At 33.7% G+C, this 18285-nt stretch overlaps 2 protein-coding genes across 2 annotated transcripts; both read left to right on the forward strand.

The window, feature by feature from the left end:
• Positions 1-245: 245 nt before the first annotated feature.
• LOC128559699 (uncharacterized) lies at positions 246-5865 on the forward strand. Its single transcript, XM_053552055.1, has 3 exons — positions 246-346; positions 2786-3031; positions 3921-5865. The coding sequence occupies exons 2-3, from the start codon at positions 2938-2940 to the stop codon at positions 5063-5065; spliced, it is 1239 nt and encodes a 412-aa protein (XP_053408030.1). The 5' UTR covers positions 246-346; positions 2786-2937; the 3' UTR covers positions 5066-5865.
• A 3961-nt stretch (positions 5866-9826) lies between these two features.
• On the forward strand, positions 9827-16176 carry LOC128559536 (uncharacterized). The gene is made up of 4 exons (XM_053551507.1): positions 9827-9960; positions 10801-10867; positions 12345-12521; positions 14230-16176. The coding sequence occupies exons 3-4, from the start codon at positions 12431-12433 to the stop codon at positions 15270-15272; spliced, it is 1134 nt and encodes a 377-aa protein (XP_053407482.1). The 5' UTR covers positions 9827-9960; positions 10801-10867; positions 12345-12430; the 3' UTR covers positions 15273-16176.
• The last annotated feature ends 2109 nt before the right edge of the window (positions 16177-18285 follow it).

An 18285-nucleotide genomic window follows, 5' to 3' on the forward strand; every position in this document is an offset into this window, starting at 1 on the left:
ACTGCGCGGATGCGCAGGCTGGTCTAGATCCATGCTGGTCGCAAAGCCACCATGTTGGTTTTCCCATGGCACGGCTCACATATATGATATACCGTTTTCTATACACATGAAAATAACTATTGATATGTTAAACGAAGTATTTTGACAATTTTGAACCTAGGGCTACATCAAATTTCAACAGCGGTTTAAATATTGATATATACAGAAATGCAAAAAATAATTTAACTATAATCAATACAAGTAACATGTAATGTACATTTCAAAACCCATTTACATTTCTACTTCCTTTACATATTTAATTGGACTGTTTTCTAAGCAGATGACAACAAATTTTCGAAGTTTACACGTAAGTTTTTATATTTTAGAAGACTCTATAATACATGATACTTAGATTCTACTACATTTAGTTTACAATGGTGACGTACTATTTAATTCCTAGCTATACAACTCTTATATCTTCCAGTGGGTAATTATAAAACAACTGTACAATTTGCTTAAGTAGTCATTACCAACATTTGTGAGGTTTGGTTCGAATATAAATAGTTTCATTTTGCTGAGTAAAGAATAAAATAGTATTGAAAATTGTCCTGTACAGTACGTGATATATTTGGACTCGTACCCATCCGAATGGGTACTCGTCAAAATATATCACGGTATTGTACAGAACAATGTTAAAGAACCTAGTATTTTCTAAGATATTATATGTTTACGTAATTACGCACGTTAAATAAACTGGAAGTTATGAAATAATGCTGTAACGCCATGTTTTAGGATAACGTAGAATAAAGCCTTGACTCGGTATGTGGAATTGATTTTTTTTTCTGAATTAATGGCAATAAGTGAGAAAATTCATTTGAACGGCAATGCAAAATATGATATCGAAACTTTTAATACTTTAAACAATTTCAAATACTGTCTTAAAATCAGAATCTCTTTAATCGTTAACAGTTATCTAGAAAAGAAGCACACGGACGCATACATGTTATTTCACCATATTATAGAACACCTGTTTTACTACGACTACGAGGAGTTTCATTAAAATCTACACTGTAGAAACATTTCTATTCGCGAGAATAATTATATCAAAATTGTAATTTTCCTATAGACACATACTATGAAAACTTGTGTGAGTTCCAAATTTTTCAAATCAGCCTGGAAAAAAAAACAAGCACACGACATTATCTTTCTTTTTTGCCGAGTTTTCCAAGTATATTCTGAAGCTTTGAAAAATTAGGGTTTATTGTAGAACAAATTTCCATCCGAACTAACTGCAGAACTACCATGAAGATACTCGTCCAAAGTTGGGATTTTCATCTACACACTTTTTATACAAAATGCATGGCTGACATCGAGAATTATAAAGAAAGAATATAAAATGTGTATTATAGATTTATAACACCTATGTAGAATGTTAATTTTGTATTTTATTTCAGAAAAGTCAGAGATGCTTTATTCTTTAAGAAACACGTGTTGGTACTTTCCAGCGAATACATTATACAATATTTATATCATACCAAATTTACGAAACACCCATTTCGTGATAAACACGTTCGAAGGTGCTTTACATATATAAATACATATATACAGACAAAGGCAGCCACTTACGGACGCGAAATTAATCCACCACCTCTGCAAGTACAGAGCAATCTGCCAAAGGGACAGAGCGAGACAAAGCCCTCAGAACAGAAACAGAAAAATATTTACTTAAAGGCATGCCTGGCCAACTTAGCCTAGCTCTTCGTAAATAGACAGCCAATGTCTTTCACGTGCCCGGGGTAGAGCACCGATACGCTCAAAATCCTCTTGCCTGATAAGAACCAGGTTATCTTTAGATTAAATGTCAGTAATTTGTCGTGTTGAGCGACCTGTGAAGTTTCCACTTGTTCTATTTTATACAAAACTATTTTTATAAAATCATACGTTAACAAATTTTGAGAAAACTACTGTTACATACGCTCAAAGTGAAACTAATAAATGCGCATATGAATATATTGAGCTTTGTTTGTTTGTTTTGGATTTTACGCCGGTTTTCAACTGTATTTCAGTTATATCACGGCGGGCAATTAACCTAACCAGTGTTCCTGGACTCTGCACCAGTACAAACCTGTTCTCAGCAAGTAACTGCAAACTTCCCCCACATGAATTAGAGGTGGAGGACGAATGATGTCAGACACAGTGTCTTTTATCAAATCGTCATGGAGAACATACGCCTTGCCTGGGGATCGAACTCACGACCCCACGATCTGTAGATCTGCGCTCTCCCTATTGAGCTAAGTAGGCGGGCTGTAAATACATAGAAATATATAGAGCTGCAGAACATAACTGAAAAAGGCATTTTACCTGGTTATTTTTATTTTTACGACTGTGCTAGTGTAAACGCCAGGAACGTCAAAGTTTAAACTAGGGCATGCGTCATAACTCTACTATAGATAAAGTATTCCGTACAAACCATGGTTTCTGTTTGGACAAAGTAGACTTCAAAAGAAAAAACATAATTTAAGAGGCAGGTTCTTAAAGTAAATACGGGCAAATTAACAGAATTTTTAATTTTACTAAATTCAATACTTATGATAAGGAAAGTCGCCCTTAAATTTTATGTAGTCATCAAACGAGCAATAACACCCTTAAGCGGCCTTCTGGATTTTACGTTTCTGTTTATACAAACAATTTAAGGTTACAGGAAAAGTCTTATGAATTGCAAAATATCAATATGTATGATCGCAAAATTTAGCGTCTGTACTTCTATTAAATTAATCTTATTTACTAAAATATAATTCTATTTCAGCAACAATGTGTTTGAAGTTGTTAAAATGTTGAGTATGCATTTATGTGCTCAATATCCAGGAAGCATTACAAGCGTATTCCATGTGACTGTTTGACTATTCCTTCCATAGTTACTATTTTCAACGCCTCCACACAACAGTACATTCACAGATCATGTTGTGTAGGAACAAAAGAAGAAACGTATTCTTTTCTACACTTCTTGTATGTTTATGGTTTCTGTTTTGGGGCAAATCCACACATACAAACTGTAAGTACAACGCCTAACGCCCGCTTTTTTTTCTCAGCAAATAGAAATTTGGTTACCGTACGTTTGACTTTTTACCAGGAAACATTTCTCTTCTGGTCGGAATGTTTACGAAATATACTTAAACATTAGTATATTTCTTAACATCTACAAATATTGCCCGTCTGCATTTAAGCATACCACAATAATTTAAATCCCTCTTTTGAAAGTCTGTGCTTACCATTCATCCACTTGATAACCCATCAACAAGTGACATTTAGAAATATGTCAAACCTGATAATAAAGACATATTCTATATTACCAGAATTTAAATTTGTTATTTTGTAAAGTAAGATATAGATTTAGAGACTGAGAAAGCACTAAGCAACTACTGTTTGATCCACCTTTCCTGTTACAAAATTATCAGACAGATTCATTTATACTATACAATATTCTAAAGAACATGGGATTTTTTTTAAATATTAGAAACTACTTTGGTGATTTTTTAATTATATCGGAAAAAATAGCGTATCTCCCCTTGTAAATTGTAGCCATTTCGGACACCAAACATAATTATTAAAATTTCAATTTTATGTTTATTTACATTTTACCAATACAATGTTATGCAACGTCTTATCTTATTTAACATGAAAGCAAGAATGTTTTGTTCATTGACTAGGATTTTAGCGAGGGAAATATATTTTTCGCGATCAAGTTGATATCATTTAAGATATCAAGTGGCCATCTTTCACCTAATTTTTTCTTCTTTAAAGCTTACTTCTAATGTAGAAAATCCCCATGGGCATCCCAGATCAAGCTTCTATTATAGACCCCTATTATATTTGCATCGGCTTTGCTTGGTATTTTGTTTTCGTCAAAGTACGCTTATAAAACTATTTGTATCTTATTTCAGATGACGGCAGAAATATTGTATCTTCGAAAGAAACTCAAAAGAAATATCTTGCAATGAATAGAATAGATCTAAATGGCTATAAAAACCTGTCACCAACACAATACTTTGAGGAAAATCTGTTAATGAAGGGAGCTAAATTACGCTCATCCAAATATGAAGATAGTCGAAACTTAGTGGATGAACCTAATGCATTCGAACCGGAGGTGTACGAAGATTTTCAAACTATTGATTCAGAAAATCCCAGAATTCCTCACATCGTGCATTTTATTTTCATAACAGGTTTAAAAGGCAAACATGGGATTCCTAGTATGTATAGAGATAACGTTTTGTCATTTTTACATTTTAATCCGAACTGGACTTACTATTTCTGGTCGGATGTATCAGCGCGTGAGCTGATTGCAACGCGACAGCCTGATTTACTGTCTATATATGATAACAACACAGACGTTGTATACAAAGCAAATGCCTTACGATATGTTTTACTTTATGAATTTGGAGGTGTTTATACCGATCTAGATATGAAATGTTCACGACCACTAGACCGAGCAACAATGAAATATGCGTGTATATTGACTCCAGAACCTTTCGAGCACAGCGCGATTCTTTACCAATTGCCTTATTTCTTCAGTAATGGATTTATACTGTGTAGACCAAAACATCCGTTTTTCAAACAAGTAATTGAATCACTTCCAAAAACAGCTAATTTGAAGTCTAGACTGGAAGCAGATGGAACAAAATTTTTCACAAAGCAGTATAGTCTTTATAACAATATTCAGTTAAAGGAGACCTCCAAAATTACATCTTCTACCAACAGCAATTCCCCATACTTTTACCAAGGAGAGTCAGACAACAACGATGCAACATATGTAGCAAATACACAATATTTCATGAGTTCGTTCGATTTCAGTGCAAATCTTGAGTTTACAATGATGTGTAACAGATATAACGCTCGTTCTGATATAGTTAAACGTGGATGCAACTTGTGGAAGAAAAGGAAAATAAACAAAACTAGAAATCCATTTTCTTTTACGGATCATAATTGGAAACACATGTACTCAATAAGGAATACAACACAAATGATACCTATAGAATCAGTTATTCCACAGGTACAACAGTATGTTAGTACCGAAATGCCCGACATGTAAGCAATGATCTAATAATTACTTCTGACGTAGTGTATGCATTTTGCTGATGTTTCAACTGTAACAAAAATAGATAAATGCAAAATAATGTAGAAGCAAATCATGTTCTATTTCATTCAATTTTCAAGTCATTTGGGATCAAAGGTCAAAGAAGGTCATGTACTTCAAACCTGGATAAAACTTGTACTCAAAGGGACAGAGATAAACGAACATGAAATTGTAGCAGCTAAAACATTAACTTACACGAAATACAATAAATTTCTACTGTTTAACTAATTTGAATTTACCCTGGTAACAAGATAACCTACCTCCTTAAGTTGATGCTTGGAGCATGAGGGGTGATTCGCATTTCATAAATTCTTAAGAATGAGCTTGAAGCAATAATTTTCACATACGAACCGAGTTGGCTCGTATTGCGTTTGGTTCAGGTCTATACTTGCAAGAGATCGTCTTATTTTTTTTGAAACAAACGCGTAGCTTTATTATTCAGTTTCATTACTACCGGAAGAGTAATCACAATGTAAAGAGGAAGAAGCTGAAGAAGAATGTTCATGTATGTTGTGGTTTTATCTTGTTCTATTTCACGAACTTTCGCTTTTTGCGGGTATATCAAACTTAATGAATAGTTGAAATATTATCGCTGGTCATCCATGCATATTTAATAACAGTTTGAAAGTATCCGTTTAATGCTTAATTCTGTTTCAGCAAATGTTCTAAAAGGGAACATGTCAACGACCAGGAAGATGTGTGAACCTATAAGGGTTAGATGTCAGATGCCGTTTTAGTCCTTGATATACTCTTTTCTCAGAAAATGTGTCTGAAGCGATTATTATTATTATTATACCAGATTTATATAGCGCCCTTTTCATGGTAAACACGTTCAAATGCGCTTTACAGCAACTGCAGCCACACAGGGCGCGAAATCATCCTCTACTAGTACAGACACAGAGCGATCTGACCAGAGGGACAGAGTGAGATAAAGCCCCCCCCCCCCCCCCAGAACAGACAGAGAGAAATGTTCAGGTACAGCCTAGCTCTTTTCGAAAAGACAGTCTGGTTCTTTAACGTGCCCGGTGTATAGCACCGATACATATTTCCTTGGAAGAACCAGTACAGGCCTCTAGTTAGGTGGGAGACACTCAAGAGCATCTAAGAAATTTCCAGTGCCTGGACCGGGATTCGAACCCCGGACCTCTGGATTGACAGTCAAGCGTGTTACCACTAGACCACCGGCCCACCTATGGATAAAAGTGATCTTAAATGGTGTACCTTCAAAGTTTTGTACTAAAACCATGTATATACAACCAACGAGTTTGTTTCAACTTAATTCTTGGTTTTATAAGCATAGGCCCATTACAGTCCAGTATACTTTTATCCATCGATTTATAAACACTAATTAATATTTACACTGATCGAAACTTCTAACACATCCTTTATCATTTTGGCAATATCTGTTTTAATAGGAACAACGACATTTCACAGAATTTTAGACAAATATATTGGAAAGAATGTATGTAAATTTCAACAAATATGAAAAGTTCAAAGGTATCGTTTAAATATAAAGTCAAGAAATATGCAGATACATATGCGTGTTTTTTTTTAGATGTCATGAGAAAAACATCATTTATAGCCATAAGGCATATATAGGTGTAGATTGAATTTTCATTGATATATGGTTAAATATAAAAAAATCTTTCAAAATATACTTTTAGAACTATAGAATGAAACCAAGCAAGAGAAAATATTAAAAAATGGACAAGGCTTGATTTAGTCTGTCCATGAGAGCTAACGCATAGTGCAACACCCTTTACATCCCCTAGCAACGGTTTAAGCGAAATTGTATCATTGTAGTATTGAATTGACTTCCAACATATGACAAATTAAAGAAATTATTTGTTTTTGCTATGAGTTGCATCACTTACAACGAAATTCGTTCGGTTGTTAATTTTTGACATTTATGTGTACTTTTGCATTATTTTAAGATTTGTTTGAGGAAGTAAAATGCATAAGTGATATAATTGCATTACTTGATTTAATTGACATTTGTTTGCGTTATTAACAACATTTTGTATCAAAATGTGTGAGAAATTTATTTAATGTACTCCTGCTATAACGATATAATATTACTCTCTCTCTCTCTCTCTCTCTCTCTCTCTCTCTCTCTCTCTCTCTCTCTCTCTCTATATATATATATATATGTACAAAACTTGTTTCATCGGCAAAGTTATTGCCACTAAATCTTATCTCAACGACAGCTATTAGTATTCAAGTGAGTTTTCAATTTTTATAAAATTAAAGGTTAATAGTACACTCCTAGGGAGCATTGAGCACAGCAAACGGAACGACACACCGCTAGACATAACGCAACCAGAGCCACACATCGCTAGACATAACACAACCAAAGCCACACATCGCTAGACATAACACAACCAGGGCCATACATCACTAGACATAACACAACCAGAGCCACACATCGCTAGACATAACACAACCAGGACCACACATCGCTAGACATAACACAATCAGGACCACACATCACTAGACATAACACAACCAGAGCCACACATCGCTTAATATTACACAACCAGAGCCACACATCGCTAGACATAACACAACCAGGACCACACATCGCTAAACATAACACAACCAGAGCCACACATCGCTAGACATAACACAACCAGAGCCACACATCGCTAGACATAACACAATCAGGGCCACACATCGCTAGCCATAACATAACCAGAGCCACACATCGCCACACTACACTAACTTAGTATTCCTGACATGGTTGATCGTTTAATTGTTTGTTTGTTGAGTCGAAATAACACCGACGCAGTTCAGATCATATGGTAACTTTCCAGCGCATGAGCATTATCCCAAGCACGGACGGGTAACTTGGCTACGTAAATGTTAAGTAGTCGGTAACCCTTACTACTCACGAAACTCTATTCGGTTATGTATGCTGAAATTAGCAATTAAAATTTCAAAATTGACTTTTTGGGTGTTTTTGTTTTCATTTTCAAATGATAACCTATAGTTTGATTTTGATGTTTTAGAGTTCATTTGATATTCTTGTCTGTCAATTAGGGAAATCACCATTATTTACTTTGCCTTATTTAGAAAAGAGCCACTATCTTACTGAATAACATTACCAAAATAACGGACCGTTCCATTATTAAAAGTATAAAAACATCGCTGACCTTAAAACCAAACTATAGTGCATAAAGTCAGTGCATATCTAAATTGTTTTCTTCATCTTCTTATGCAAACAGAAATGATCTATATTTAGAACATGACCATCTACAATTACTTGAAGCAAAATGGACAACTCCTGTATCGGTAGTCTTTCGATTATTTGACATTAAATAAATTACGAATACCAATTATAAAAAGTCCTCAAAACTGGTTGTCTGGATAATTCTTAATGAGAGGCCCCGACTGAAAGTTAAGAATTGGAGTGCATTTTTACAGCGATCAGCTTACATTGTTTGAAAAAAAAAATCAAACTTTTTCCACTATCCTTTATATAACCTATCCCTACCTACCTATATGTCTTCCGATAATGCCAAACCCCTCACGGGACGTAGAAATTTGGTGCGTCGAACCACAAAGAATATTAATAGACTGAAATGTAAAATGATAGTTAAAAGCAAAGGCAACTGGCTTGGGCAAAAGTAAAAGTGTAAAAGCAGTTATCAGGCAGTTAAGGGTGAGACATGATCAAGCAACAAATGGCTACCCTGTTAATAGCGAAACATCACTGAAAAGTTAAGAGTATAAATGCTTAAAGCAAAAATCCATTGGGAAATATATGTGTTCCCAACGAAATGCATCTTAATATAACTTTTTTCAGATATAATTCCTCTGTTTCTGAGCAGTCTTTGAATTTTCAGTGGATTAAGTTGGACTCACCGTTTGTATATAAGTGTGTTTTCAATGTATCTGTTACGTTTAAATTAGTGTTAGATGGAGTGAGGGGTGTTGCACATTTCATAACTTATAATAAATACAACCTGCCATTATTATCATCTTCTTATAGATTTAAATGAGATATCATAGGTCCCATTTTCACCATCATAATGTAGTCAATAGCTGACAAACTAGGTATGTACGTTTTTGTAACCTCTCTTTTAAACCGTGAATGTATGAGAATAGTTTGGCTCTAATGTTTTCATGGTTTGAGAAATCCCGTACGATTCATTCTTTACAGTTCATGCATTATCAAATGTAACAGTCAAATAGATGGAATGCAAATGAGCCGCACCATGAGAAAACCAAATATAGTGCGTTTGCGACCAGCATGGATCAAGACTTGCCTGCGTATCCGCGCAGTCTGGTTAGGATTCATGCTGTTCGCTAACAGTTTCTCTAATTGCTAAAGGCTTTGAAAGCGGACACCATGGATCCTGACCAGACTGCGCGGATGCGCAGGCTGGTCTGGATCCACGCTGGTCGCAAACGCACTATGTTGGTTTTCTCATCATGCGGCTCAAATAGGGGAACATTTTTAGTTAATTAGTTTGACTGAACTTTAAACTCGTAAAATACAGGGTACTAAAATAAGACTCGTAGTCAGTATTGCAATTGATATATCACGTTAAACATATGCCACAGTTAATATAAATGCTAGGGAACTACTGAATAGAACATTTGTTTGATTGTACAATATTGAATTGTCACATATGGCATAGGTTATGAAGTAGCAGCAAGAATGATTACGATAAAACATCTGTCCAGACTAAATAGACTAACATAAAAGGTAAGCTTACAACCTTATATCTTCATTCCTTAACGGAAAAGAGGAAAACGTGGTTGTGTTTTTACTTTGGATCACATTTCCGGTATATTAACTACAGCGCTTTTGTTAATAATATGCAGTCATGTTCATCAAAAGGCAGGTATGTGTTAACGCTATACATTTAAACAAATCTTTTTATGTTCATACAACTTTTTCACAGCTCGCACACATTTTTGTGGGGCATTTTCATGGTGATTTTGCCTTTGCGACCAGTGCAGACCAAGATCACCTGCACATCCGTGAAGTCTGGTCATGGTCTGCACTGTTCGCCATTCAGTCAGTATCTTTTCGGTAAGCACCCCTTTTAACAGTTAATGGTACAGTTAATGGTACTGTCCAAATTGAAAGATGGACAAGTCCATTATAGAAATTTAGCAGGGTAAGGGTTAAATTGATAAATACTCGTGATAAATCTTCTAGTGCAGCAACATTAAGTTTTGTTGCAAATTTCTTAAAATTTAGCTAAAGTAAATTTCTTAAACTTGGCATAAGTTTATCAAATTATATTTTGTATGTTGTGCAAAAAATCAATAAAAATAATGTTTATAAGCCTCATGTAATGCTAGTCATTTTAGGACTGCATACTAGTTTTAAAAAGCCATAGAAGCACATATTAGTATAATAGACATTTTTCCAAAAGATGAAACATGTGAATTTCTTATAATACAAAAATGCATTAACCACTGTTATATCAAAGCTAGAAAGAAATTAAACTTTTCCTATATTGAGAGAATACTAAAATTTTATGTTTTATTGGTATCAATAGTATTTTATTCAATTCACGTCCATTGAGGAAATAATTTTGCAATAGTAAAAGATTATAACCTTTTTGTGAACAGAATAAAATAACTTGGAATTTTGATGACAAGACATCTTTTTAAAGTGAGAAACTACTACAATCTATGTTGTGCATGTATAAATTGTATTTTATTTATTACAGAGAACTACAACATCTGTTGAGAAAATACATTCGCGTCAATATCTGTTGAGAAAATGCATTTGAAAAGGTAACATATTTATAGTCATGTTGTTACTTGGACTTTCGATGACAAAGTGATAGTAAAAAGGAGTTAAATCAAAGCAACTTACACCTTAAACAGCTGGAAATATATATTTGTATAATGAATACTGAATTTACTGGACTACCTACAAGTGAAAACAAACATTAGAAATATCTTCATTATAAAATCCGAATAAAAGCAGAAACTACGAGGCAAATAAAGCATCACAGTACAAAATAGTGAAATATCTATTAATAAGGTACACTGTAAAGTAACAAGATTCATCAAAAGCAACTTTGAAAGGGGTACTTCGAAATACAGAAATACTGAACGAATAGAAATGAGACACTGCCTTCACCCGGTGGGTCAGTTAATAGTATATCAACGAAATTAAGGGATAAAAGAGGACTATGGTATCTCAACCTCACAGTTGCTCTAAATTCAACATGTTTGTAAATAATTTATCTCATCACCAAACTAAGCCATAACATAACTGTTTGATCCAGCTTTTTTTCTTGATTTCTCTCTGTCATTGATGTTATACATCTTTCTAAAGAGCTCTGCAGGCGGTGATAAGAACGTTTCGAATATTCGAATTAACTGGCTAGGTACTTTCAATTGTAAATGAAGCAATTTTGACAAACAAAATCGACATTGTTTGTAAATGGATTATTATAGAACTTTCAGGACATCTTAGTTAGCATAAAATCAATATTTTCATGAAATAAATTTGTAGATTTTGGCTTTGATTTTCGATATTATGATTTTGTCCTCTCTTTACTAAAGGGAAGATGCATTTTTTGTCAAAGAATTGTCATTATTAAAACTACCAAAAAATTTCAAAAAGACCAAACTACCGCCTTCGGGTATCTTTAAAATAATGTGTACGTTATATTTGGATCTTGCAAAATCAAGCCGTTTAGAATCCTGTAACAGATTATGTGAACCAATCGAAGTAGTCAAATTAAACCATATTTGTATAGGACAAAAGACGTACAATTTTCAAGTAAATGTATTCAAAACCTGGTCTAATGACTGAACGCGTATACATTCAACAGTCGCACACAAAGTTGATTCCATTAAAAATTTACAATAAGTATGATTCGACCAGAATGTACAGCTGTCAACAAAGAGCTGAAATTGCATTTCCCCTTCTATATATTCTAACAGCTGTGCTATTTAACCTAAAAGGCCTTTGTTTAAATGCTTTCAACAAGATAATCTAATTGTTTACGCCTATGTCGTCCAGTATATGCTATCGATTAAATATTTCTCGCAGAGTAAGCCTACAAAAACAACAATATAACATTACATCTACAGTGTAAACACATACCTCAGTATACACTGAATAACTTACAGACGTTGCAATCTATATGTAAAATTTGATATTTTATATGTAGAAAATGTGTTTGTACTTTACAGAGAAAAACCCTTATACGTCTGTTTTAATAATTGCGCATAAAGAAAATCAAATATATTTCAGCTAGAATGAGTCAAGTTATAGCAGAAAAAACAAAGATACCTACAGTTTTCAACGTGTCCAAACAAGAGAGAGAATATTTATAGAGCATGTCGATGTTATGGAAGAGAAATGTCTTAGTTGCAACACCTTTTGTATTTCTGTATTTTATGTTATGGAGTAACGTCGAGGTCATGAATTGTGAGTACTTCAAAGATATTACTTCGTTTAACGCATAGATTTTTCATTGGCTACGACAAAGAAGACTGTGATTAATTGACCAATTTCCCCAAGACGTTTTCTGCTACCTGCAAATCACGACAACACTGACCCATGCTATATCAAGATTAAATCCGGGTATGGTAGTCTACCTGAGTGTGTGATTGCGCTTGTTCGCTTGAGTACGAAATATATGTAGTACATCTGAGTGCGATTTCTGCCTGAACGCTTGAGTGCGATTGTCCGCCTGAGTGTACTACTAATATTAATGCATGCTACTTTTATGTGTTCGAGAGACGAAAATGCTTCTCACTAGGAGTTACCGTAGTCAGCCATTTTAATTGTTTGCCTAGGCATAACACGTGTTGTGGTTCAACCAATCATTATCGAACATAAATTATCGGACGCATATTTTATTAGTGTATTTCAAACATGTCTTTGAATATCGAACACATATAGCGGTATGTATTAAATATGTCTTTGATTATCGAACACATGTAGCAATATGTATTAAATATGTCTTCGATTATCGAACACATATCGTAGCATAAGTCTTCGAATTTTTGAACACACATTTAGAAGTTTCTACCAAATATGTCTTCGATTATTGAACGCATATATACAGTAATGTGTCAAATATGTCTTCGATTATTGAACGCATATATACAGTAATGTGTCAAATATGTCTTCGATTATTGAACGCATATATACAGTAATGTGTCAAATATAAGTAGTTAAAAACAAAGTCTGTGCGATAATCAAATACATGTTTTTATCATCGAACAAACGTACCATGAAAATAATTATTTGTATGTGATAATCGGAGAGAAATAAAAGTACTAAACGCATATGTGTCCGATTATTGAACATAATATAAAAATCGAACATAGACACAAATCCCTACTGTCATACGGATAGTCGAAACACCAGTCCCTGTAATGGTTATTTTTAGCCCACAAGTTTGTTTGTATTATTGCACTCTTTTATAAATATTGCCGATATATAACGCATTGAATTTATATGGTATAGCGGTCTAAACTAAACTATTAATCTTATCTTTCAATGATTAGATCTGAATCCATTCGGCATGTTTCCTTTTATGTCTGTATTATATATTCATATACATGTATATCAATATTTATAGTTAACTTGTTATCGGGGTGTCTGCCTTTAGAAACATGTGTAATTATAAAGAAAAACCTAGAGCTATGTGGAGGGGTTCAATGGAAGAGGCAATCTAGTTGTGAAGGTGTTGCCAGTTCAATACCAAGGTCATGGTTCAAACTGTGCAAGCGTCAACCTTCAAAAAGAAGCGGCATCGATACAAATTCTAAAACTTGAAGTCTGAAATAAGCTTAAATAAATTGGTATTATTTAATATGGTAAAAACAGCAAAAATCGAAACATTAATACATGTGCATTAAAGCCACATTCCATATTCTTTTGGCATTCGGTTGAAGGTCTGTTTTATTTGGAAGTCATTAATTGTCTTGAAAAAACATACGAAATTATGTATTTGGTAATATGTTAAAATCAACATTTGCTTTACAGAGGGAATTTGATAAGATAAAACTCTGCTTTTGAATACTTTCAGTGTAAAGACATCAAACATTATAGTCTTTTTGTACTAATGTGTTTTAACAGTACACTTACATTATATAAAGAAATAAAGTTATGTCTTGTATTTCAGCTGACTACAAAACTCGGTTCTCTTCTCCAGAACAGCAAGATAAATATCTTCCAGTGCATGGGAAGTTAAAAGAGGATCTCAACGCATTTGAACCAGAGGCTAACGAAGATATTCAGACGGTTGATTCAGAAAATCCCAGAATTCCTCATATCATGCATTTTATTTTCATAACAGGTTTAAAAGGCAAACATGGGATTCCTAGTATGTATAGAGATAATGTTATGTCATTTTTACATTTTAATCCGAACTGGACTTATTATTTCTGGTCGGATGTATCAGCGCGTGAGCTGATTGCAACGCGACAGCCTGATTTACTGTCTATATATGATAACAACCCAGACGTTGTATACAAAGCAAATGCCTTACGATATGTTTTACTTTACGAATTTGGAGGTGTTTATACCGATTTAGATATAAAATGTTTACGACCACTAGACCGAGCAACAATGAAATATGCATGTATACTGACTCCAGAACCTTTCGAGCACAGCGCGATTCTTTATAAAATGTCATATTACTTCAGTAATGCAGTGATACTGTGTAGACCAAAACATCCGTTTTTCAAACAAGTGATTGAATCACTCCCAAAAACAGCTAAATTGAAGGATAGATTGGAAGCAGATGGAACAAAGTTCTTTACAAAGCAATTTAGTCTTTATAACAAGATCCAGCCGAACGAGACCTTCAACATTACATCTTCTACCGAGAGTAATTCCCCATATTTTTACCGAGGAGAGTCAGACCACAACGATGCAACATATGTAGCAAATACACAATATTTCACGAGTTCGTTTGATTTCAGTGCAAATTCTCAGTTTACTGTTTTCTGTAAAAAATATAGCTCATACTATGATATTGTTAAGCGTGGGTGTAACTTGTGGGAGAAAAGGAAAACAAACAAAACCAGAAATCCATTTTCTTTTACCGATCATAGTTGGAAGCATATATACTCGATAATGAACACAACACAGATGACCCCTATACAATATATTATACCACAGATAAAAGTATATAATGCAAGTTCAGGAATGCTAGACATATAAATACTTACATATTAACTGCTTCCTATTTTGTATATTTATTTTGCTGGTGTTTTCTTTGCGAAAGAAACAGACAAATACGAAAAATTATAGAGGCAAAATCATATTATATTCAATGTAAGTTAAGTTTTAAGTTTTTTGTGGGGATCATAGAGTCCATTCATCATTTCTCCAAAACAGAATTCTGTTTTTGTCGGTGCTTGGGGTGAGAGGGGTGTTCTATATTTATTACATCTCATGAACAGATCTAGTCAAACCGGGAAGATTCCAAAGAATTTTTAAAGTGCTTTACAAAAAAGATTTATGTGTGCTATTACACATTTACAAACCCTCATCTGTATACCCCAGAGATCTTTTGTTATGCAGAGGTATTGCACTGGATGTGGGTTTATAAAATATATTGCAGTATTATGATTACACGCCTTAGTGGTTTGTTCGGGGTACGTTATTTTCTGAAATGCATTGTGGCATTCGACAAGGATGTATACTGTCACTTTCACTATTTATTGTATGCATTTGTGACCTGGCAATATCTTTAAAATCCCTGCGAATTGATATTCATATGAATGTATGTATCATGATACGTTCTGCATGTATGTGCAATTTTGTTAAATGCTTTAAAAAAACCGTTATTCTAACAATGATATTGAAATCAACAGTAGTAAAAATAATAATTTCCTACTACCTATTACCAGTAGCATCTTTGTATGTGGCAATTGTAGATAGCTATGTTTATTTAGAATAACTTTTAGGTTGGAATTTTATTGCAAAGGTAGTAGTTAAAATGCAAGTAGTGCATTAGGGCCATTAAGTTGATGTATAAAACAAATTATTTGATTTTGTTATCTGGCTCGTGATCAGTTATGGTCTGCCGGTTTTTGGCATTCTTTTCTTGTATTAATGCAGTGTTCAACAGAGCAATGAGGTTTTATTTTTTGTGTCGGAAAGTATACCCTAAATGCATCTGTAATTGGAGAAATGGATTGGCTCCCTATAGAAGTGCAACAATAAAAACCTATATGTATATATTGGTCCCGATTTTCAAATCTAAGTTTGTAAAGACTGGACAAACAAATTGCACACTGAGCTGATGTAAATGCAAATATAACTTGTTGTAATTGGTATTATTGTGTAAAACAGAAACTTGTTTCATTTGATTTTGGTGTTAATTTTGATATTATTTTGAGAACGTGTCAATGCACCAGTTTATTCAAGGCTAGTCGGGGTTAATCAAAGGTAATCTTAATAGTTCTAGTAAGGGCGGAAATAAATTGAGAACATACAGTTCATTGAAATTTGAATTTTGCACTGAAAGTTATTGCAGGGTAATATAACAGTTACAGCCAAAACATGTCACTGTACATAATCAACAACTTTCATACCCAACCTGTTTTCAAACCCTAAACTTATTTTCTGTTTACTTTACTTGGAGAGCATGAGTGATGTTCTCACAAACAGTTGCAGGTACCAGGTATATAAGGTTCCTGCAACATCTGTCAAAATTAGAAATGGAGGAAAAACAAATGTTTTATTTAATTTATTTCAAGAGGATGTGCAAAGTGTTTTTCACTATTACATTTTACATGGTTCACATATATCCACTGTATATATTTCCATTTTATGTAAAGCAATATCTTCCATGGAGAATAATTCAACACAGTCTATTCTGCAAAGTCATATATATAATAATATATTGTGAAAATAAAAAAGAATATATTTGAACAATTGAATTTAAACCAGGTATTTGGCTTAAATAAATTCTCCAAAATTTGACAAAAATATGTGAGCAAGGTGACTGACAAAAAGTTTAATAATTCCAGTATCATTGATTCTTACCATTTTGAAACAATTTTATATAAAAAAAACTGTATACTGTGATGTCATTTTTGTTTCAACTGAGAAAACATGTTTCTATGTGTTTGGATACTTGACCTAAATAAAATACCACTAAATAGAATAGTTTTCGGACTTTATTCTTAATTTTCCTATCATCTGATATTCCATTTTGCTTTGAGGAAAAAAAACCGACGTTTTCAATAACTGTTAAAAGTGATGAATATCAAGAACCACTTTAACACAAAAGTCCAGTGACTTTAAAGGCTCTAACACTATTCTAACAATTATTGTATGTATTTTAAAAGGTGGTTTGAAAATATGGTATCGAATATGGCGTAATGATGAAAGTACATTTGTTTGAAATTTGCTATTAATTTCTAAAGATATGTTACTTTAGTTATAAATTTACTGTTTTTAATTGAGCGAGTCATCATTTGACTTGATAATTTTTTTATTATGTCCTGTAAATGTTATTAATCATAAAAAAAATTCCCTTAATTCCTTAGGGGTTTGAAAACTGGTAACACGAGGGTACATATTTATGCAAATAATTTGTCATTTTAGTAACTGTATAAGCTTTTTATTATGTTTAAGGCTATGGTATCACACAACAATATCATTTTTAGGTTACACATATCTTCACTATATTTTTCCCTATAGATGTCACAAGGTAGAAATTGTCATTAATTGTGTTTTTATCGCTGCATACAATTACTAGTTAGGTGTTTTCATTTTTGTATGTCATGCAATTAATTTTACCACACATATCCTCACCTGCACATATATACGTACGAACGTGATAAATAAAATATTTCCTATGCGAACGTGATAGCTATCACGTTCGAACGTGTTAGCTACCACATGCGAACGTGATAGCTAACATGTGCGAACGTGATAGTTATCACGTGCGCACGTGTAATTAACACGTTCGCACGTAGAAGCTAACACGTGCGCACGTGATAAAAAAATATGCCCTATGTCCCTTCTATGCCACCGTATAGCTATCACGTTCACATAGGAAATATTTTATTTATCACGTGCGCACGTGTTAGCTACCACGTGCGAACGTGATAGTTTATCATGTGGGCACATGTTAATTAACACGTTCGCACGTGTTAGCTAACATGTGCGCACGTGATAAATAAAATATTTCATGTCCCCTCTATGCCACCGTACAGTA

The sequence above is a fragment of the Mercenaria mercenaria genome, chromosome 9 (genome assembly GCF_021730395.1).
Source record: "Mercenaria mercenaria strain notata chromosome 9, MADL_Memer_1, whole genome shotgun sequence".
Taxonomy (NCBI): domain Eukaryota; kingdom Metazoa; phylum Mollusca; class Bivalvia; order Venerida; family Veneridae; genus Mercenaria; species Mercenaria mercenaria.

What these genes read in the sequence shown, in the direction of transcription:
- LOC128559699 (XM_053552055.1), top strand. Translation starts at nt 2,938, where the DNA reads ATGTTGTGTAGGAACAAAAGAAGAAACGTATTCTTTTCTACACTTCTT. An exon ending in CAAATCCACACATACAAACT is followed by an intron (nt 3,032 to 3,920) that starts GTAAGTACAACG and finishes ATCTTATTTCAG; the next exon opens with ATGACGGCAGAAATATTGTA.
- LOC128559536 (XM_053551507.1), top strand. Translation starts at nt 12,431, where the DNA reads ATGTCGATGTTATGGAAGAGAAATGTCTTAGTTGCAACACCTTTTGTA. An exon ending in TAACGTCGAGGTCATGAATT is followed by an intron (nt 12,522 to 14,229) that starts GTGAGTACTTCA and finishes CTTGTATTTCAG; the next exon opens with CTGACTACAAAACTCGGTTC.